The sequence below is a fragment of the Myxocyprinus asiaticus genome, chromosome 49, assembly GCF_019703515.2.
Source record: "Myxocyprinus asiaticus isolate MX2 ecotype Aquarium Trade chromosome 49, UBuf_Myxa_2, whole genome shotgun sequence".
In the NCBI taxonomy this organism is placed as follows: Eukaryota; Metazoa; Chordata; class Actinopteri; order Cypriniformes; family Catostomidae; genus Myxocyprinus; species Myxocyprinus asiaticus.
In genome coordinates this window covers 12403909-12428546 of record NC_059392.1, presented here as the reverse complement: position 1 = coordinate 12428546, position 24638 = coordinate 12403909, and the positions used below count along the sequence as shown (strand labels likewise).

Sequence of the window (24638 nt, the reverse complement as noted above, 5' to 3'; positions counted from 1 at the left end):
TGAGATGATCGAAGATAATTTGCAGCATTCTCATAGATGACATTTATTCTAGCAAACAGGTTTCAGATGAATGAAACAGAAAAAAAAAAGAGTGAAAACTCTTTACATGCACTTGTTCGACGAGACAGGCTTGTGCTGCACTCAGGCGAATCAAACAGCAAATCAGACACAAGCACTGACGGCTTTTCTTTAGTCTGTTCTTGAAAATATAATAAATTGTGTTTCTTCAAGCACGTGTCTTTCTGACTAACAGGATTTCTTGTCATGTGTCACTCAGAGATGTCTTACAGGTCGCCTATGCATGAAATAAATTTGGACGAGGAGCTTATGAACTGGATTCAGCCTCGTCGCATTTTGCAAGTGGCGGGTGCTAGTTTCACACCCTGGGCTTCTGTTTAATATATTTGGCGAATTCCCAGATCCATGGTTTTGCCATTTCCCGATATTGTCGATCATCGTCTGTCACTGAGTGTTGCAGTCGGCACCAGGATCTTTGTAAGATATCGTCGATATCCGATAACATCGTCCTCTCGCCCAGGCCTATTATGCAGTAAACTTAATATTTATCTATAGAGAAATGCTTCATCTTTACAAACAAGGAAGAGGAGGATGTTTTATATTCTGTGTTGGTAACAGGACATGAAATGCAGCTTGCAAATGGCAGCGCGCCCTCTAGTGGAACTGCCACTAAGCTTAATCGTTCAAATTATTTTGTAAAATTTTTCTACCATTTTTTCCCCAATTTGGAATGCCCAATTCCCAATGCGCTCTAAGTCCTCGTGGTGGCTTAGTGACTCACCTCAATCAGGGTGGCGGAGGACAAATCTCAGTTGCCTCCGCGTCTGAGATGTCAATCCGCGCATCTTATCACGTGGCTTGTTGAGCGCGTTACCGCGGAGATGTAGCGCGTGTGGAGCCTTCACGTTATTCTCTGCGGCATCCACGCACAACTCACCACACGCCCCACCGAGAGCGAGAACCACACATTATAGTGACCACGAGGAGGTTACCCCATGTGACTCTACCCTCCCTAGCAACCGGGCCAATTTGGTTGCTTAGGAGACCTGGCTGGAGTCACTCAGCACGCCCTGCATTCGAACTCACTACTTCAGGGGTGGTAGTCAACGTCAATACTCGCTGAGCTACCCAGGCCCCCTACTTCTGCATATTCAAACCTGCTGTGTCTTGATTGGTCACGTGATGCAAAGTCAGTAATAACGATTGGTCATGTCGCATTAGGGCTGCGCGATGATGACAGAAATCATAATTGGCGATTATTTCCCTTGATATTGTAATTGCAAATTAATTTTGATTAATAGAATTTACTTTAAAATGCTTATTTTGGGTGGATCAGCTGCATGCCTGTATTCTTTATGTTGGCAACACATCCCAAACAAGCTGAGAACTGTGTTCCTGAATTACTCATTGCTGTTTTAAACGTCAGTAAATTAAGACTAGTTGCCTAAACGATCAACTTCACATTGGCCCTCTTAGAAGCATATAAAACAAAGCTGTTATCTCAATTTTGAAAAATTTCACTCATAAAACCAGCAATGGAGATGTCTGTGATTGGTTTCGATGCTCAACCGCTGCAAAAACACATGTTAAATAGAAAAGTTTGATGCAACATACAATAAGTACACTGATTAAGGGCACCTTGATTGTGCAGCCCTACATCGCATTGACGTCAAACTTGACATATTGTGTGTAAAGGTACCATATTTGACTGCGGAGCGCAAGAGTTTTTTTTTTTGGGGGGGGGTTTCCCCTTTTTCTCCCAATTTGGAATGCCCAATTCCCAATGCGCTCTAAGTCCTCGTGGTCGCATAGTGATTCGCCTCAGTCCGGAGGACGAATCCCAGTTGCCTCCGCGTCTGAGACAGTCAGTCCACGCATCTTATCACGTGGCTTGTTGAGCACGTTGCCACGGAGACATAGCGCGTGTGGAGGCTTCACGCCATCCACCGCGGCAACCACGCTCAATTCACCATGCGCCCCACCGAGAACAAACCACATTATAGCGACCACGAGGAGGTTACCCCATGTGACTCTACCCTCCCTAGCAGCCGGGCCAATTTGGTTGCTTAGGAGACCTGGCTGGAGTCACTCAGCACACCCTGGGATTCGAACTAGCAAACTAGCGAACTCCATGGGTGGTAGCCAGCGTATTTTACCACTGAGCTACCCAGGCCCCTAGCGTTTTAATGAATAATGACATTAAGTCAGTTCGTCACACAAAGCTACTACTTTTACGGTGCGCTTTTTGTCATTTTGAAACTTGACAGCTGGGATCCCCGTTCACTTTTATTGTATCGAAAAGATTGGGCTGTAAATTCTCACAGCATTTCTCCTTTTGTGTTCTGCATAACTAAATGCTGATAGTATTTTCATTTTTGGGTGAACTATCCCTTTAAGTCTGACAAGGTGAACTCGGAACACTCTGAATTAGACATGTCAATAATGTCAAGTCATTGCAGCATTGTTGACCGATTCGTTTTCAAGCGAACTGATTTTAGATTTCAAGCCTCATCTTGAGAATGTAATGTCCACAGGTTGGAGTAAATCTGATATAATTCCACAAATTTTATGGAATTCCACAAGAAATGGGAGAAATTGTGTGCTGTGTTGTTTGGAGTGGAAATTAATCAAAACAGATTCTTATCTGATCTTCATCTTCTGTTTTTCCTCAACATCTTGAGCACTTCTCTGGGTTCCCTGAGTTTATTGGTGTGTCTAAGAGGCAGAGTAGGTCTGAATGCATGGATTTGATTTCATCCAGATGGTTCTGCCTCCTTCATAGAGGTGTTTTCAACTACGTATAAAGGGAATCGAGCATTCGCACAGAAACAGGCCGTTGTTCTCATGAAGAGTGTCTGATTTGCTCTGTTTTGGATAAACGTCGCTCTCAGATATGAATGAGAATCAATTAATTTTACGTCTTGGAAAGCTGGATGTATGGCTTTTTATGTTTCTCTGTAATTATTTAGGGGCATATTTAATGATTGCTCTCAGTTGTAATGCGGAAATGTCTGTTTTGTGGGTGTGTGTTTGGAAATTCTTTATAAAAGAGTACTCGCTCTGCTTTCATCTGAATAATTGAGATGGATTGCCTAATGAAAGTTTATCAACATTTTTTATTTAGGACTACTTGCTGGATTTGTCTTCGGCTTTTATGAATAAAAGATTATCAGTGTGCTTTTATAAAAGTTGTCAAAATGTACAAGAATGTAGAATACTACACCAACAATATTATGACTGCACGTTTCACAGTATCAGAGGAATGATTAGATCACTTGTGGTAGGTTTGCAAACCATTGCACGGAGCTTGTAGACTACACTTTTACGGTTCTATCACTCAGTGTGCCATTTCACATGCAAGGTACCTCTGAGGTGGTATGTTTTAATGTGCTTTGTATTTCGTTGCCTTTTATTGATGCAGTGCCAGTTCAAGTTTACCATTACATGCAAAATCTTGAAGTCAAAATTTTAATCGTAATATTTGCACCATTAGCGGAACCAATTGGAAGGGCAAAAATAACGATTGTTTTCAAACAAGTTTCTTGAACGTTCCCCCATCTTCTATATCTTAGCCAAGAAGGTAGTCCTGCTCCAAACAGGATAAAAAGCACATCTCTAATGCTTCTGTGAAGTGTTAAACCGTAATGTAATGTAATTATTGAAATATTTCTCATGCCAGAAATGTTAGACACTTGTACATGCTTTAACAACTGTTGTAGATCATGAACAAATACATTTCTGCCACCTTTTTAGCTTCCCTCCTCCCTCTGTCTTCACACCAAACCCTGCAGCTAAATTATTGAAATCGAGACAGCAAAGTTCATTTGTCAACTGTCTGTGCTTGAGCTAGCTAAACTTGGCTCAGCCTCTTATGTATAAACGGAATTTTGACTTGGCGCCTCAGGCGGGATGTCAAGATGTGTTCTCAGGTTAAGTAAGGAGAGCTCATCATGATGGGAACGGACACACAGCCAGCCGCCATGGCTGAATGGCAGAGCAAAAGCAGAACCTCGTCAGATATTCCCGTCCATCACTCCCGTATCGACAACCTTGCAGTCGTCCATACGCCTCTGTCAAGGTCTAAATGATCCCTGCTGCGCTGCTTTCAGTAGTAGAAGTAGGTGAATAAAAATGATACTCTGGTCTTGCTAGGTTATTAATCTAAATATTAAGTCATTAGGTTCGCCTTCCATTTGCACCCTGAGCTATTATATTGCAAAAGGATTAGCCAAACACACACTGAGCGCTTCAGCTTGTTGCTCGCCCGACTCTACCTGCAGTCTCGTCATTAGTCAAAATACCAATATATGTTGTTCTGAGGGATGGTCGACTAGTTTATGTAGATTTTTATTTATTTGTTTAGCGGCTATTCCTATTGGGAACCGGTTCCATAAAAAAATAATAAAATACCTGAACCGTATGTTTTTCTTGACTTTCGGCTCCATTAATGGTTCTTAAACATGCATTTTTCAACTAATGTGTAAGAAAACATTGTGTTAAAATAGTCTGATAGTGTTTCCTTTTGCCCTCTACTGGACCTATAGCGTGCAAAGCACAGCACGACCAGTGTAGACCGATTCCTGAACAATGACCAGTGAGCCTGTTCTTTTGAATCTACAGCGTGATCAGTGTAGTGCGGCTATAGAATGAATGACTCTACTGAGCCGGTTCTTTTGAATCTACAGCGTGACCAGTGTAGTGTGGATATAGAATGAATGACTCTACTGAGCCGGTTCTTTTGAATCGACAGCACACAACATACAGTGTTACAAGTGTAGTCTGATTTCTGATCAAATGACTCTACTGAGATGGTCCTTTTGAATCCACAGTGAGAAACATACAGTGCGAACAATTGGAACCAGAATTGTTAAATTCATTATGATTCCCATCCCTATTATTCATTCAAGCAACCCACCAACTGGACTATTTGCGAAAATATGTAGTTTTGCAAATCCCTTGTTCCTCTCACATTATGACAAAAAGTGTTCCCAAAAGTCCTTCTCAATAATGCATCGGGCCAAGAGCAGACACCCATCATTAACTTGCAGAACCTTCTCAGATCATCCAGAGGTTACGATGAAAATTCCCATGTCACTCATGGGAATCGATGTTTGTTCCATATCACCACCAGCCAGGCTCATATGAGCTGACTTGTGCCGCGGGGTACATCATTCCGTCAAGAGTTCAGCTGTTCTCAAACCAACAAACCTATGGCTGTAGTGAGAAGATGTAGAGGCCCAACCCTTGGTGAGATTGATGAATGACGTGAAAAATGGGCATCACTGTGTCAGCCGCAGTGTGTCATGTTGATGGATGTCTGTGTTCATGCTCATATCATAATGATGTGATTCCATGTTTGATACCTGTGTTTCCATCATTGGGTTAGATGAATTCAGATTCACAATCTCTTCATTCGATTCAATTTGATTCCGCTTCAATACCATCTAAATTCTGATGCATTTGGGGATATTTCACACAAAAAAAATCCAGTTGTTTTTACAAAAAAAAAAAAAGAGAAAAACTGGCAGCTGTGGTTGCCAGAATAATTAAGTAAAAAATACAGTAAAAATGTAAACAACTTTACAGAACAAACTGTAAATTTTACAGTTTAAAACTGTTGTAATTTACATGACCACGCTGGCACCGTAAAAAAATAAAATAAAAAAATAAAATAAAATCTGTTAAAATTACAGAAAAAATCATAAACTTGATATTAATCTTCTGAAACTGTAAAAATCAAATTTTTACTTTATAATGTATTGTTAATCACAGTAAAAATTACAGAAGAGCGCATGATGACATGAAGTTCACCAATAGTGGCTCTTCCAGGAGCAATGACCAATAAACATGTAGAGACTCACACAAACACTAAACACCATCAGGTTAACACATGTGAAATTAAAATAATGCAGTAAACATTTAGTAAACTATATTAAATATAAAACGGAACACCCCAATGTACGTAAATGATATTAAAAATAAGAAGAAACATAACTATTCCCATAAAATATAATGAAATATGATGGGTCATGCAGGGAATTGTGGGAAGGCCCGATTATTGTTTTCTACTGTAATTAACAATAATTTACTGTAAAAAGTACATGTACTCTCTTGTTAAACAATGTAAATTTATACCATTATACAGGAAAATCATACTTTTTACATCTAAATAATTTAATTTTTACAACATTTTATTGTAAAAACTACTTTATTGTCTTAAATATATATAAAAAAGTTTACTGTGTATTTTCCAGTTAATACTCGTTAATCAATTAACTTTTTTTTTTCTGTAGCATATTTACAGTCTTTTAAAATTACAGAGATTTTTTGCAGTGCAGTTAAACCGTTCATTTTGCTTACATATAAAAGAAATTCTCTCACCGCTTACACTGCAAATTATACAGGGAACCTTCTAACTTATAATTAACAACGGGTCCCAAACTATGCAGTTCAATTGTGATTTATTTAACATATTCAAAACTGAAGTAAACTTTACAAGTAAAAATTGATCTTGGGATTTTAAGAATTGATACTGGGATCGTTCACATGAAGATCGCGATTAATGTGAAAATCGATATTTTTACCCAGCCCTACAGGTAACTTTATAAGGAACTGCAACAATAGATGGTTTAAGTCGGACTGTAAGAATGATAGTCTGACCCTCACTGATTTAAGAGACACAGGTGATTCAAAAAGAAGTCTACTAAATGACTTTTACTGCATATCTAGTTTTTTTTTTTGGATCCCTAAAAAACAAATTTTTTCTCTCCAAACCTCTATGTAGAGGCACACGGTGGAATATTCCTTGCATTAAAGGGATAGTCCACCCAAAAATAAAAAATGTTCTCATAGTTTACTCGCTCTCATGCCTCTCATGTATGACTTTCTTCTGCAGAACACAAAAAAAATAGTGTTTGTTTATATGCATAATTTGTACGATTTACGAGTATATACTTGAGTTTACATTGATATTTAACCTATAACAAGCGCTAAAATGGCAATGTCTCTGTAAGAGTACCACAAGCAAATGTTTATGTTTAAATGAGCGCATCACACTTTAACGAGAGAGAAGCTGCACGGTTGTTTTAACCTCATCTGTGCAATGTGTGATTTAGAAATTGTTTTTCTTTTTTTTTTTTGATCAACAACTGATTGTAAATAACAGAAAGGATATTAAAAGAGACAAGACAACAACGGAGTGCACAGATCTAATTTTTGTACACACATTACACAGAATGAGTCAAAGAAAACTTCTCACACAATGTGTATCGACTTATACAAACATTTATGGTACAAGTTCTCAAATTCAAATCTACAAGCTCTCGAGTTTTGCAACACTTTTTTACCTTCCAACAGACGTCCAACAGGTTACATTGGTCTGTAGCCATGCTGTAAAACAGACAATGTTGTGAAAACAGTCCGTTGAGAAGTTTAACCAAAATTTAGATTTGATGTCATTAAATGCAATGTAAATGTAACTATAGCATATCACAGCTCAAATAAAACAATGGTGACCCCACAATCGAAAACAACTCAGGACACACTGCAGCCAAATAAGGTAAATTTCCTTCAGAGTGCACGCTCATGAAACACAACATGCAATGAAAGTGAAAGCACTTCTTCACCACTACACAACTCAATCACCGGCAAGTGAAATTAGATTATTTACCAGTCTAATAACAGATATTCATTGTTGAAATTTCACTCGCCAGTGATTGGGTAGTATAGAGGAGTTAAGCACAAAGATCCTTTCACTGCGTATTGAGAGTAAAAGTTTGGCTTGACTCATTCCATGTAATGTGTGTCCAAAGACGAGCTCCACGCAATCCATTTGTCATTGAATAATGTCTTATTTAATATCCTTTCTGTTCTTGACAGTGAGTTGTTGATCAAAAAATTTCACAATCTGTAAAGGTCACGAAGCATTAAAGAAGAGTTTCACAGTCTCGTATTATTTTAATGTCAAACTATTAACATTTATGCATAACACAGCTGTATAAAAAATATTGTTATGTTTACTCAACCAAAAACACTTCTGTGAGACACTGCTACCATTCTTAAAAAGACAGTACTGATTTATCACTCCTCTACATATCGATGTGAATAATACACATTTTGTAAACAACAAACATGCGTGTGTATATGCACTTACTGAGCACTTTATTAGGAACACTATGGTCCTAATAAAGTGCCTGACGTGGTCTTCTGCTGTTGTAGCTAGTGGTCGACCGATATGGGTTTTTTAATGGCTGATGCCGATATTCAGAGAGCAGGGTGGCCGATAGGCCAATACAATGCAGATATTTCACACAATTTAATATAGTAAATAACATTAACATAAAATTGCTGAAAAATGAATAAACTTTTATTTAGCACTTTATTTTCTCAATTTCACACAAAATTTTAACATTGTAAAAAAAAGAATCTTTAAAAAATACAATTGTATTGTAAATGGTACGTAGCAGTTTCTTCTGATTTCTGTTTAGTCATCAAATTTAAGTAATTTATTTGCACATGAAGAAATTGTTAATATATTAGGAAGGAAATAACAATACACACAGTAGTCCAGCAACCATGGATGAAATGTGTGCATTAGTAATCGCATTTTCTCACAAAAGACCGAATCAGACTAATTGTACATACAGTGCATAGTGAATAAGACATTTACTCATAGCTCACGTGAAGCGCTTTTACTTTGAAGTTGCATATAAGCGCTCGTGCAGATCCAGTGAGCAGCAATCTCCTGACAGTTTAAACAGCTTGATCGTATGCTTGGATTGTCACGGACAGACTGTCATGCTTTGTGAATCAGAGGAACTTTTGATCCTGAAGTTTTGTTTCTGTCTGATAAAATATGTGCTTCATAGGAAGATATTATTAGATGAGCACTCGGCGGTAAGAAGAGGCTGGATTTTCGTGAGGTTCGTGAATTACATCTGTTTAAACGAGACATCTGCATATTTGCAGATGGTACATGATAGAAGTATGGTATTTGCCTTTTTATCATTAGACAAGAAAGTTAAAAGTCACAGGGAACTGTTGAAAAGAGGCTTATAGAATACGTGCTTTAGAGGAAGAAATATTAGCGCTCACAGAACACTGGATTTGCTCGAGTTTTGTGAGGTTTATTACATATGGTTAAACGAGGTATCCACATATTTGTAGATGGTATCTGATATTAGTTTTATTGATATTTGCCTTTTTATCATCAGACAAGATGGTTAAAAATTACAGGGAACTGTTGAGGAGAGAGAGCGAGAATGAAACACACGAGCACTTTAATATGTTGAGCTCTTACGTGTCTGTCACGGCTTTGATATGTGGACTGTTTAAATGAGACTGTTGCACACCGATCTATTATTGTAGTAGCACCATGGCACATAACAAAAAAAGAACTGTGATTGCTTGTTTACATGTCTCAGACGCTTCACATGCAAGCAGGTGATTCTCGGCACCCTCACGTCCTTAAGAAACAAATCGGCCAAACGGGAACATTTATCGGCTGATGCAATAATTAAAAAAATTCTGAATGTCGGCTGATTTATCAGCCTCTGCGTTATATTGGTTGTCCACTGGTTGTAGCCCATCCGCCTCGAGGTTTGACATGTTGTGGATTCTTAGATGCTATTCTACTCACTACAGTTGTACAGAGTGGTTATCTGAGTTACCGTAGCCTTTCTGTCAGCTCAAAACAGTCTGGCCATTCTCCGTTGACCTCTCTCATCAACAAGGCGTTTCCATTCACAGAACTGCCCCTCACTGGATGTTTTTTTGTTTTTGGCACCATTCTGAGTAAACTCTTGAGACTGTTGTGCGTGAAAATCCCAGGAGATCAGCAGTTACAGAAATACGTATGGCACCAACAATCATGCCATGGTCCAAATCACTGAGATTTTTTTCCCTATTCCGATGGTTGATGTGAACATTAACTGAAGCTCCTGCATATCTGCATGATTTTATGCATTGCACTGCTGCCACATGATTAGCAATCGTATTTGCCATTTCAACTCACTTAACAAAGTTGACTGAGAAAGCAAATATTTGCCAGCTCCCAGCATGCATTGCAGCATGAATAAATAATAAGGTTAGTGTTTTAGGCTTATTTTTTTGCGAATTGTGAACTTCAGTTGGGCTGTTTTTGTTGTTTTGGTCATAACTGTTAGTTAATAGTTGTGTGGTGATGTTAATAGCTTATATTTTATTTAGTGGTGTTTGTTGAGTGTCACCTTTACTGAGCTTTGTATTGAAAACTATGTGCCTCCTGTTTAAACTATTGGATGTCAAGCCTTTGCTGGTGTTCATAAAGTTCTTTAATAAGAACTTAAACATCAAATTTTTAGGGGTTGTACAATGCATCCTGGGTAGTGGTTGACAGATATTGCCGAAAATTGCCTTCTTGCATGTGAAGCAACTGAGACATGTAAACGATCAGTCACGGTACATTTTGTTGTTACGTGCCATCGTGTTACTACAATAATACACCGGTCTGCATATCAGAGCCGCAGCAGACATGTTTGAGCTCATAATGTTAAAGTGCTCACCTGTTTCATTCTCCTTTTAACTGTCTTGTCTAATGATAAAAAGGAAAATATCAATAAAACTAATATCATATACCGTCTGGAAATATGCGCATATCTCATTTAAATAGATGTAATAACCCAACCTCACACAACTTCAGCAGATCCAGCATCCTGTGGAGCACTCATATCTTCCTCTGAAGCACGTATTCTAAAAGCCTCAACTCAACAGTTCCCTGTAAATTTTAACTTTCTTATCTAATGATAAAAAGGCAAATATCAATAAAACTTCTATTATATACCATTTGCAAATATGCAGATATTTCGTTTAAACAGATGTAATTCACAAACCTCACAAAAACCAGCGTTTTCTTCCCATCAGCCAGAATCAAAACTTCAGGATCAGGATTAAAAGATCCTCTCCTTCACAAATCATGATGGTCAGCATTCACAATCCAAGCAGGCGACCCAGGCTGTTGGGTGGTTGAGATTGCTGCTGCTCGCTAGATCCGCAGGAGCGCGTGAGTGCAACCAAAGTGTTTCTAGCAAGTCAGTCCACTGTCAGCCATCTTTGGAATGTTCTCGGGAGGCTATTTCCAGTCATGACAGTGCAGCTCCTATCTACTTGAAAGGGGAAAGACCAAAATCTCCAAAATGGTTGGTCAAGATTACGATCAAAGAACATCTTTCAAATCAGCAGTAAAATCTGACAACACTGGTATCAAAAATGGTGCGTTTTTACCTCATATTACGTTAAAAAAACCACAGTTTTCCCAGCTTTTATAGTTAATGTGCATGCACGTTCTCAAGTTGATTGACAGGCGATGTCTGTATCTAAAAGGTGATTGGTGCTTTTACCTGTAAGACGGGACTTCCTATCTACATCCGTTGACTGTTGGCTGCAGTTGTGCGTTCTAATTTCTCCCATTCATTTTAATAGAAGTGGCCCGTTTCTGATAAATAGTCTCTGGTGCAACTTCAAAGTAAAAGCGCTTCACGTGTGTTATGAGTAAATGTCTTATTCACTATGCACTGTATGTACATGTTCCTAATGTATTAACCATTTTTTCTTGTGCAAATAAATTACAAAAATTTGGTGACTAAACAGAAATCTGAAGAGACTGCTATCTACCATTTAAAATACAATATTATTATTATAATTTTTTTTTTTTTAGCAATTTTATATTTGTTATTTACTATATTAAATTTTGTAATATATCTGTGTTGCATCGGCCTATCGGGCACCCTGCTCTCTGAATATAGGTATAGGCATCGGCCATTAAAAAACCCATATCAGTCGACCACTAATACTGGGTAGCCTTGTGTGTCACAATATTTAATTTATTTGAACAAATCCTGTTAAATCCAGATAACTTAAAATAAACAGTTTTGTCAATGGATTATTTAGCTGTCTTGACAACTTCAAAGCAAAAAGACTAGCTTAAGTTGAGTGAACAAATTTTTTTTTTACATTGTATATATTAATATTTATATGTACACTCAGTGTATATACTGTGTGTATGTGTGTGTGTGTGTGTGTGTGTGTGTATATATATATATATATATATATTCACACATACAGCTCTGGAAAAAATTAAGAGTGTGAGTAAAATGAACATTTTTGTTTTATTCTATAAAGTACTGACAACATTTCTCCCAAATTCACATTAAAATATTGTCATTTAGAGCATTTATTTGCAGAAAATGACAACTAGTCAAAATAACAAAAAAAGATGCCGTGTTTTCAGACCTCAAATAATGCATCCAGTGGTCCTCCATCCACACCTTGATTCACCTGGCTGTGTGGCATGGAATATGGAGTTGGTTAACATTATCAGAACACAAGGAAACAAGACGAATCTGCCAGATTCCAGCCTTGCTGAAGCACCCCCAGATCATCACCAGTCCTCCACCAAATTTCACAGTGGGTGCGAGACACTGTGGCTTGAAGGTCTCTCTAGGTCTCTGTCTAACGATTAGATGACCAGGTGAAGGATCGGTAATGATCTGGGGGTGCTTCAGCAAGGCTGGAATCTGACAGATTCGTCTTTGTGAAGGACACATGAATCAAGCCACGTACAAGGTTATCCTGGAAGAAAACTTGCTTCCTTCAGCTCTGACAATGTTCCCCAACTCTTGAGGATTGATTTTTCCAGCAGGACAATGCTCCATGCTACACAGCCAGGTCAATCAAGGTGTGAATGGAGGACCAACGGATCAAGACCCTGTCATGGCCAGCCCAATCTCCAGACCTGAACCCCATTGAAAACCTCTAGAATGTGATCAAGAGGAAGATGGATGGTCACAAGCCATCAGACAACGCCGAGCTGCTTGAAAGACTGGTAGAGACCCAGCAGCATTGTGAAAGACTGGTAGAGATCATGCCAAAACTCATGAAAGCTGTGATTGAAAATCAGGGTTATTCCACCAAATATTGATTTCTGAACTCTTCCTAAGTTAAAACATTAGTATTGTGTTGTTTAAAAATGAATATGAACTTGTTTTCTTGCATTATTCGAGGTCTGAAAACACTGCATATTTTATGTTATTTTGTCCAGTTTTCATTTTCGTCAAATAAATGCTCTAAATGACAATATTTTTATTTGGAATTTGGGAGAAATGTCAGTAGTTTATAGAATAAAACAAAAATTTTCATTTTACTGAAACACATACCTATAAATAGTAAACCCATAGAAACTGATCATTTTGCTGTGGTCTCTTATTTTTTCCAGAGCTGTGTGTGTGTGTGTGTGTGTGTGTGTATATCTATCTATCTATCTATCTATCTATCTATCTATCTATCAGGGCATGAATTCTGCGCAGGATTGTGGGTATTGCGCAAAATGTTACGATGCAGGGGAATTCCTACACATCTATTCACGTTAACATGCACAGTAGTTAAGATTTTGTTAATGAAACCACACAGATGTACAAATCAAATCATTAATTTTGTCTTTCTATCATAATATTAGAATCAGCACGAGTAATCCGTGCTACCGAGTCTCTCTTCCTCTTTCTCTAACTCTCTCTCTCTATCTCTATCTCTCATTCTCTGTCTCTTACAGCAGCTCATTGGACACGTGTAGTGTTTAGTGTGAGACCGCAGTGAGAAGCGTGCTGTCGCATATTTGCTGAACTTATTTGTAACTTGTTAGTTTGACATGCAAATGATGTTATAACATGTCTCTACAAGTGAGCAACATGATTTAAACTATCGCTCCATCATATTATGTGTCTCATATTACAGCACATTTGACAAGAAAGGCAGAAATAGCAAAAATGCTTGGTATAAAGCTACCAGAACTACTGCTGGGTGAAGAGGAAAAAAAAAAAAGACAACTTCATCATCCTTATAAACACCTGTTACATCTCTCTGACGCTCCATCTGACGTGTACAAGTATTTTCCCTGCCTTGCGAATCAGTCCATTTGAATAATATAAGTAGGCCTATGTACTGATTTATGTAATATAAATAATATATTAATAATATACATATTTAAAACATCATCCTATTAAATATCTTTAATAGCCTATTCATATTATTATCTACTTTCCATAAAAATCATAACTGATTTAGCAGCAAGGTCCCCTCTTTCAGGATTCCATCTGTTAATTCACAGTGCAATTTGTCAACTTCAGTCTGATGAGAACTGACTTGAACTCTTAAAGGGATAGCTGACCCAGAAGTGAAAGTTCTGTCATAACTTACTGACCTAATTTTTTGCAAACCTGTATGACTTTCTTTCATCCATGGACCACAAAATGAGATGTTTGGTAGAATGTTACTCTCAGTCACCATTCACTTTCATTGTATGGGAAAAAGATAAATGAAAGTGAATGGTGACTGGGACTAAAATTCTGCCTAACATCTCCTTTTGTGTTCCATTTGAATTTCTCTCATCTATGGGTTTGGAACAACATAAAGTCATCATTAGATAATATATATTTTACATTTGTAAGGTGAACTATTCTTTTTAGGTATGTGTTAAAGGTATTTGCCAAGAGCAACAATATAAATGTAAGTCGGTACAAGATTGCATCACGTCTTCCTGGGAAATGAGTAATTAATTTAGAATATTGATGAGAATATTGCTTCAGAATAAACTACAGTATATAAATGAACCTTTTTTTCTCTCCGGACAAGTAACGTTTTTACTCAGACAAGTGGATGACCAATTTACTTGTCCAAAATGACAAGCACATGACGGTACTTTTTGTCGAACCCTGCTATATACTTAAAATCATGACACCTGAATAAAACTACAGGTAAAAATTGAGAAAAGTAGCCCCCCCATGAGATTTAGGTGAGTTTGTTGTAAAATAATTGTCGTATACCAAATTTGGTTGATTCCCCTGAAAAGCGAAAATACTGTTGTGCTATCAAAACAATAAAAGTGCTCTGTTTAAGAATCCTGACCAGCTTGACATAGCAACAGTGGCTCAACCAGTGGTGTGAGTTTGGGGCGGGACTATCTGTTTCCGACCAATGAAAGATGGAAAAAAGTTTAGAGAAACCTATTTAGCAACAATCATTTGTTTTTCCATTAATGATTCAATTTGATGATGCTAGTGGTGCAGAATTTACACACTTAGGTTTTATGCCGAGACTCTAGTGTTGGAATGCGTGTTTCTTCGATAATAACATTCTTAGACACCTCAGATTCAATTTCTGATCTGCGTTTCAAAGAAGCTACTACGACTGATGCATGTTGAAACCTTGTAGGTGCGAAGAGCTAATCACGCTAATGTATTTGCTTGTCCATCTAGAATGGGAGAGCCAGTGGAACTGCATGTTTCTCTCATGAAGTTGGAATCAACCTGAAATGTGAAGATTTAAAGGTGAAACAACCTTCAAGTAAGTTGATATTTACAATGGCTTTTTTTCTCTTTTGTCTTGCAGGTTAGCTTTATATGTGTATGAGTATTTGCTACACATTGGCGCACAGAAATCGGCACAGACCTTCCTTTCAGAGGTAAGTAGTATCGCAAGATGTACTCCCACAAGCTGTTAAAATGGGATTTGATCAAATTTTGTGAAATGGAACATGAATTAAAAGGATAGTTCACAAAAAATGAAAATTCTGTCTTCATTTACTCTCCATCATGTTTTTTCAAACCTCTATTACACAGTTCCTCAGTAAAAGCTACACTGAGGGGGCGCAGTCAGAGCATTAACGTTTGTGCGGCAGCTACTACTAGCGTCATGTAAAGTGGATTTTAGGGACGGCAGCCCTTAACAGCAATGATTTTTATGGAACAGCATAGTTTCTACTGTAGTTAGTGTTAGTGCTGTTCTCACTATATGAATGTTATATTGAACATGAGTACACTACAAGTCTAGAGTGGAGGTTATTCCACCACTTGTTCTGAAACTGCTCTTAAACTCAGCTGCATGTTAAAAGTCTGATTTAATCTTTGACTCTGTGAATGGGTGCAATTGGTTTGTAATATACTCTTAATTTGCTGTAGTGCTCCCCTACAAGGCCAGTGAAAGACTTTTATTGTTTTTTTATTGGTTAAAAAGAAGTTATGAGCTTTGTTAGCCTCTCGGTTAATTTAATGAAGGGAGCTCAGTATGTAACCAAGAAACTGTTCAATTTTGTCGCATTTTTGAAGATATCGCTGACTATGTTTGTCGAAGTGGACACTTTGAGATTAAAGTTTTTTTTTAGTGTTTTTTTTTTATAAGAATTGTGGGTTAAAAAGGCTATAATTGTCAAAGGCTTTTCTCAAGTGTTCTTTTCAGTTTGAAGATTTTGAATTTCTCATTTGAAACATTTTTGAAAACAAACTACTTTCGACAACCAAGGCTTGTTTTTGTGCTTTTAAAACTGTGCTTTGCAAATGTTAATTGTTTGACACTACAAGACTTTATTATTAAAAGACATATAAGACATAACATTTTAAGACTTGTATTAGTTTAAGTATTCTTGTTACTATCTGTTAATTTACTGAGCAGGCCAGTCCATGTAGTTACAAGAAAATGCTTGATTTTGTCACACTTGAAATGAGTAACAAAATTTGTTGTCAGATTCCGTGTTTGACAGACACAAGCTGTCTTCATTGAAAAAAATTCTCATAGTCTTCAATTCTTTGTTTAAATGAGTTTGACACAGGAAAAAAAAAAACACTTTAAGCAGGACATGTTTTTGTGGTTATAAAGCTGTGTAATGCATAAATGTTAATTGTTTGACATTATAAGACATTATACGAGACTGTGTAAGTTTTCTTTAGTGCTTCAGGACCTTTAGAGATAGTGAACTTTTAAAATGTTATCATCTATCTTATTGGATTTGTCGCGGCCCTCTGGTACCTGCTGCGTTTGTTTGTGTGGGTACCATTAAGCTCTGCTTTAACTTCAACTTCCAAAAGCTCCCAGTTAAATGTTTTGCTCAGAGCACCAGAGTTTGACAAAGATAGAGCACAGGTCCAAAGTGAGGCCTTGTGACTGTAACAACCTCCTGGGTCCAGGGTAGTGGTCGAACCATGCAGTATGTTTTATTTTTTATTTTTTTAAATGCAAATACCGATATCAAGCAAGAAATGATTAAAATATCAAGAAAATGATTTCATTGAAATGAATGCCTATATTCACCTATTCCTTAACAAGGCTGTTGGTATATTTTGAGTTAAGATAATAGGGTTTCCTTATTGACTATGTTAACATAGACACGGGAAAGCTGCTTATTGCTAAAAAGTGGCGTTCCCGTTTATATGCACTGTATAAGCAGCGTACACTTTACTCCCGTATACATGCAGCTCGGACAGTTAGCAGCTTTCTCTACAGCAATTTCCCCGTTACGCTTGAGTAAATAATTAACATGGCATCCGAGGATGACTTCATTATTTTTAGATATTCTAGAGTTGTTGCTGTGTTTGTTTCATTAACTCTCTATTTCGACCTGCAGCGGAATTGCGCTGCAGTAGTGGGGTTTCCCTCTTATGTTGAACTCTGGGATTCCCCCAGTGTACGAGCGCATCAAGGAATTTGGCAAATATGGGATTAAATGAATTTATGAATGCTAAAATAATCAAATTAAAATTGTGATATGTCCTAGTGTGATGATTAAACCACAAAAGTCTGTGATTAAATGAATGTACCATCTGCATGTGCTGTGCTTAAAAATTAATGTGTGAAGCCGGCTGCTCGTACACTGACAACACCACATTGGTCCCTTTCAAGGCTAAATACGCTCTGATCATTAGCATCACATGTGCTCTGTGTGTAGCAGATTACAGAGAGCAGAGAACTTATTAACCTTGAAGCGTGCAGCACATGCAGACTATATATAAAAGCCATGTTCTCCGGGAGAAACCTAGCTGTGTTAAACCGCTTTCTCTTAATTCCTTAAACAGAGTAAGGAAATCACCATTCTAGTTTACATAACATTTTAGAATGCCACTTAAAGTAAAATCCCTTGAATAAACTGTTTTCTTTAGTGCATGCAAACGTGGTCACTAACAGTTACTACTTGAGAATAGAGTTGTTGCAATACCAAAATTTCAGTAGTCGTATACCAATACCAGTGAAATGTGCACGTCCATAACAAGGCTGTTTGTAGATTTTTTTTTTTTTTAATGTAGGTGACCAGTTAATGAGTCAGTTGGACTCATTTACAACGCTGATAATTTCAAAATGTCCAAAAATCAGCAGATTAGTCGGTCTGACCGATATATCGATCTACTAGTCCTGAGACCTTGGTCTGACAGGTGCAATGTTATTTTAAAATTTTACCTGGTGGCATGGTTATAGAAACACGAATCCTTTGATTTTTCCTGCGATCTGTGTGTGAAAAATAAAATTTTGCTCTGTTAATAAATATTAATAGTAAACTACTAAACAGATGGCTTTGTTTACCAACGTTTCAGTGTTTTTGTATTGGAGGCAGGGCGTCAACATGCGTGCCGCCAATAGTAATCATTACCGCCGTTGCTATTCAATTAGGCGAGCGCTCGTCACATATCGAGACCTTAGTGCAGGCACACACGTGCACCACAGGGGAGGTCTTTAGGCCAAGGCAGGTACACAGCAGGAGGGACGCACCTGTGCATCGGAGCTTAATGAGGGAGCAGTCACCTGCCTTTTCCCTTTGCCACCTCACAATTACTGCTGAAACTCCCTCTACTTACACCTTGCACCTCAAGGGGCTATGCAACTCTGCACTGATCAGCACAAACACTATTTAAAACATTGTTAATCAGTCCTTAACATTAGGGAGACCCAGAATAATCAGCTTTTTGGGTGCATAGTTATGGACAGGGCATGTCATAAATCAATATGTCTGATTAGAAAAGTAGCATCTATTACAGAAGAAGGCACATTAGATGTAATCTGTAATGAGTGAACGTGAGCTGATTTGGTACACTGACTCACCATAGTTAAAACTTGAAAATAGAACATTTCATTATATCAGTACCAAAATTTGTATTGATACTAATTTTGATTCCACAGCAAGAACTATATGCTATGCTGTGAAATATTAATACAGAATAATTTGTTTAATATTAATTTAATTTAAAATTCCATTTGATTATTTTTTTTATATATTTAATTAATAATATTTAATTGATTGATTTAATCTAAAGCAATGGCTTTTAGACTTAAAGCATTTCTATTATTATAAACATTGCTTTGCATTTGCGAGTAACTATTCAAGTAACTAATAATAAAGTGAGCAACTGTGAAACAAATTACAAGCATTACAACAAATAGTATCAGTAGAACAAAGATAGAAATTAAGTAAACCTTGCATGATGTTTATCAGTCATCTAACAGTAGTACCAAGTATTCGTGAACATCCAGAAAGTTGAACATAAATTACAAATGTAATCAAATTAACCTCACTTAATTTGATTATTTAATAAACGTATATTACTTACATGACTTAATCTTGCAATAAAGACAGAAAATGTTAACAAATTGTTTACAATTTCTAAGCTACCTTTGGCCAGTTCGTTCATAATAAATTAAACTCTACCAGGAAATCTACCTGGATATTACCATGATTTTCACAATAGGCGCAATATTTTCATTGTGGCTGGCTTGACCGTGCCTATTCAAACTGCGGCTGAATGATCGCTGTGATGATACTCAGGTACCGAATTGAGTCAGTTCCTTGTACTACCAGGCATCCTTACATTATTTTTATTTTAGTATCAACTTCTTACTGACGTACCACTAGTTTTGTACTTGAAATAGTATATAAGAGACGGGTGGATTAAAGTTACGTTTGGATGTCAGGTTAAGCATTTGTCTTCCATGGGCAAAAGTTAATACCCCTTGCCACAGAGATACTGAACCAAGAGAAACTAGATGTTTAATTTGTTTATCATTGTTTTGCCATCGTAATGGCGCTTTTAACCGTAGTACATGCCTCGAACCTCTGACACCTGCTCTATATAAGATTATCATATGACCTCTTTCGCTTTTCCTCACTTTTAGATCCGATGGGAGAAGAATATCACATTAGGAGAGCCTCCTGGATTCCTGCACTCATGGTGGTGGTACGTATTGATTTTGTAATTCAAAACCCCTAACGTTCTCTGATGGTACCCCTGTGGTAGCCGTTAGCAACAGTAGAGAGGCTTGCACGAAATGAATCCATTACTCTTGGTAGCAGGTGTCTCCATATTGCTAAGGCGAGCATCACTATTACTCTTGCTAATACTTGGGGTTAGGGATCTGAACAAATCCCTAACCCTAACCCTAACTATTTAACTTATTCACGTAACTTGTTCTGCACTATTTGTGCTGTGGACATGATTGATACCTCATATTGTGTGGTTTGTTGAGGAGAGGTATAGTGTTACTTTTCTAAAGGATCAGACTTATTATTTTTGCCTGGTGGACAATAAAACAGGCAACAACAAAAAACCCGTAGACTTACCCATAGGGACCTAAGCCATATCTAGTGGGAGAATATCAAGTCTTGGGGGTGGGGTCTTTTGAATTGGGCGAGTAAGTTACCATATTGCAACCTCACAGAATACCTTAGCAACTGCATAGCCATGTGCTAACAACTACTTGGAACACCTTGGCAACTGCATAACAGTGCCCTGGTAAAAACCTTCTTTTAATGTCCACGTGACCCATAATTTTTCCAGTATTTTTGTCCACTGGAAAGATGTATTTTCAGTGGTTTGTCGTCTTATCCTTCAACATCAAGGTACACAACAGTAGAACTGTCCGTCACAGCCTTGTTTCTATTCATGTTAAATAAAATATGGCATCGATCCTGACTAGGGTCCATTATCCATATATCTCTAAGAGAAGATCATAAAAAACAGGATGCCTCTAAAACACATGAAGTCATTTTTTGAGGATTCTCTAACCATTTCAGGAAACATCTCTATTTGACATATGGAAGTGTAAGTTGGGCTGGACTGTTAAATGCCAGGTCATTTTCCCGTGACATTCTTGCCTTGTTCACCAAGAATAAAATCAATGTGTGTAGACCAGGTTCACACAGAGCACCCTTCTTTGTCACACACAACGTAATCTTCGTCTTGGATAACTTTGTCCCTCTGAGAGATCTTTGGTAGTCTAGTTGGGTTTGGAGGGTCCCTCTATGTTGTTGACACCATCAAAAGGGCGTCTGTCTGGGCCAATAGCACGTGGAAGAGGGGGGTCATGCCAGGGTTTCAGGGACTCGGAGGGACCACTGAGTACCGCCTCCTTCACCAACCCCCCCTCCCCCAAACAAAAGGGCCAGATGGTAAGGGAAAGCCAACCCCTCCCCCATATGCGTACCCCCCCCCACAACAACCTTTGTCTACAGGCCTGTCCTTTGTTTGCGGAAGAGCCCTCAAAAGGATTAACTCCTTGCATTCCAGCCTCCTTTGTGTTAAACAACCAAATCTCCTTCCCTGCCCCCCTTACTCCATTTATTTCCTTCTGTCCAAGGCAGTTTCCTGTTGTAAGGGGGGTTGAATGGTAGCACCAGGCTCGGGGGTGGGGCAGAAGGGGAGGGGGGGGGTGGGTGAGACAAAGTTTGGTGAGAGGGGCAGTCATTCACATCTGTTGTAAGGCGAGCAAGGGGTGCGTTGGGGGGTGGTGGTTTTAGTCAGTGCAGGTGTGGATCGCAAAAAAGGATGACCGTTTGCGATTAATCTTGTGCATAGATTTGTTTAATCAATGTCTACGTTTGGCCAAAGAAGAGAGGAGAATGTCAAGCAACAAAAAATGTTTGCAACATGGATTTACTTTCAGACAGCCCCAGGCTGACATTCCTCTTTGTGATCAGTAGAGATGACATAAAATCCAAACAGAAGGGTTCACCTCCAAAACACTTTAATTGGAGCGCAACCACAAAATGCAGGAAACTGATATTTCATTAAAACAAAAAGCATAAGGGTGTGGTAGATGCCCTGTTGGTGCCTTGGATGTAAATAAAACATACAGAAAACTTTTGAATAATCAAGAAAAATCATACTACTACTAATACTCTTGACTTTCATTTACATCTGTTAGTGCTGAGACTTCCTGGAAATTACAAAGCAGCTGATTTACATTTTAGGCTGAAACACTTTGGTCGAGTTGTGTTATACAATACATTAATGATGGTGTGAGCAAATGAAACATCAGTGAGGTAATAAATAGACCTATTGTTTCATTGAGCATTGTATTTCTTGTTTTATTGCATTATTTTTCTCTGCGATGAGCATTGTGTATTTAGTGGTGTTTGATAAGCAAGCATCACTATAAGCATTGCCCAAGTACTTAAAGCTGATGTAACTTTTTCTGTGTTAAAATACTTTCTGCTATCCCGGCTTAATATGCAAAGACAAGTATGCTATTCATAGGTAAATTTTCTTGAAAACCATAAACACTGTGTCTTTGAGGCACTTTGAAAAAGTTTGTTTTGGGCGACCCTCTTAGACCCGCAACAACAATGTTACTCCACCAATGGCATGAGTTGTTTGTCCAATGGCAGACGGGGGCAGAAAGCTGTTTTGAAAACAAAGTTTATTTTTGCAATCTGTTTGGTGGCACCAGTGGTGCAGGTTTTCCACGCACTGTTACGTCTCCCACACAGTCGAGTGCTCTAGTCTTTTAAAGTATTCTCTTTTGACCACGAGCCCGTAAGGACATGTTTGACGCATGTTCGACGCATTTGCACTACTGTTTTTATTTGTATTTTTTTTTTTTTTTTTATTATTCCCTTTTCTCTCAATTTGATATGCCCAATTCCCACTACCTAGTAGGTCCTCGTGGTGGCACGGTTACTCACCTCAGTCCAGGTGGCGGAGGACAAGTCTCAGTTGCCTTCTGAGACAGTCAGGCGTGGACAGTGAGTCCGCGGATCTTAACACGTTGCTCGCTGTGCATGACATTGCGGAGACTCACAGCATGTGGAGGCTCATGCTGCTCTCCACGATCCACGCACAACTTACCACATGCCCCATTGCGAGCGAGAACCCCTAATCGCGACCACGAGTAGGTTACCCATGTGACTCTACCCTCCCTAGCAACCGGTTGCTTAAGAGACCTGGCTGGAGTCACTCAGCACGCCCTGATTTGAACTCGCGACTCCAGGGGTGGTAGTCAGCGTCAATACTCGCTGAGCTACCCAGGCCCCCCACACTACTGTTTTTTGGTACTGTTTTAGCAGTCATTGGCAGGCGTATGCACCAGTGACACACAAAAACAGTCCATCCATATGTCTAGAAAAACTAGGCTGCACATGGACACTTTGCGCGAACTATGCTGACTATGCTGAACACACACTGCGCAAGATGTACCACAATGCGGAAAATCAAAGTATACTTTGGCCTTTAGGCTTAGGGATTTGTTGAGGAAACAAATCCCCTTCAGTATTGGCCCCTTCAGTACTTAGGTTTGTTACCGCCTCATTAACGCAAGAAAACACATTAAGCATGTTCAACTTATTAAGTATTTCTGACCTTACTTTTCTAATTGACTGGAAGATTGTTTTCCTGGTGGATCATAAAACGGGTGAAAATATCCCATTGAATTACATTGGTGGTACCTGAGCCACATCTAGGGACCAGGATATCATATTGTTCTTTCAAGTCATGTCGGAATTATCGTATTTATGAGTTGAACGCACATGAATGCCACCACAAAGACGTAATTGCGAGTGGGAAACCTGGAGTTATTCTTCGAGCCCAGATAGTTGGGGGCATGTCAATTAAAAAATAATGGCAGAAGCAAAATGTTATTGGTAATAATTAAGTTTTACTTCTGGATTTTGACTGCAGTTTAGTTTGTATGTATTTTTTGTAATGTTAATGATGAATAACGATAAAACTTGCCAGAAAATAAGCCTCATATAGCTGGTTAATGCAACGACAGGCTTTTGCAACAAAACGATATTTTCCATCATTATATGTGGCTGCACAAGAATGATAAAATAGATACAGCATTAATTACCCACCTAATGCGTGGCTTTGCTCTTCATTTTGTAGTATTGGTGCTAAAAAAGCTTCCTGCCTTCGCCAGTAAGTGAAAAAGAGAGAAAAATATATGAAATTGCAAAAGGGGTCCATACTTTCTGACTAAAATCACTTGAACGCACATTACATCGTATTTACAATTTCCGACCTCTTAAGAGCGAACTTACAAGGAGGATTTGAACAAACCAATAGAGACTTGGGGATGGGATTTTTAGTTTTTTACATGGGCCAGTAAGAAACCTCCCAGAATACCCTAGCAACCACATGGCAACACATTAAAAGCCCATTGCAAACACCTTAGCAACCCCATAGTAATGCCCTGGCAACTACCCACAACCTAGCATCATGACAGCAAGTTTTTACCTGGCTTTATAATATTTAGAGTGTTATCTTTTGAAAAAATATTAGCTAATTATCCTATGATATCTTATTTTATTTTAATATAGGCATTTATGGCTAACTATTTTCCTTTAAATATAAAGGAATAAAGAAAAATCAATTCACACTTACAATAGGAGACTAATATTCACACGTGCCAGACTTCCTCGTGTTTAAAGCCACTCGGGTACATCATGTGCCATACCACCATTTTAAAGACCCAGTTCTCTCTCCCACTACTCTTGTGGGCTCTTGCTCCCATGCAAATGATCATACGCATTAAATATGTCTAATGCTTGGTTCAATCAA

General features: G+C 38.3%; 1 protein-coding gene across 1 annotated transcript in view; it reads left to right on the top strand.

Annotated features, from left to right (window-relative positions):
• The window catches only part of LOC127437923 (single-stranded DNA-binding protein 3), a 100550-nt gene that overhangs the window by 5204 nt on the left and 70708 nt on the right, over positions 1-24638 (top strand). The window contains exons 2-3 of the mRNA XM_051693092.1: positions 15436-15508; positions 19978-20039. Coding sequence (XP_051549052.1) covers positions 15436-15508; positions 19978-20039 — 135 coding nt within the window. The remainder of the gene's footprint in view (positions 1-15435; positions 15509-19977; positions 20040-24638) is intronic.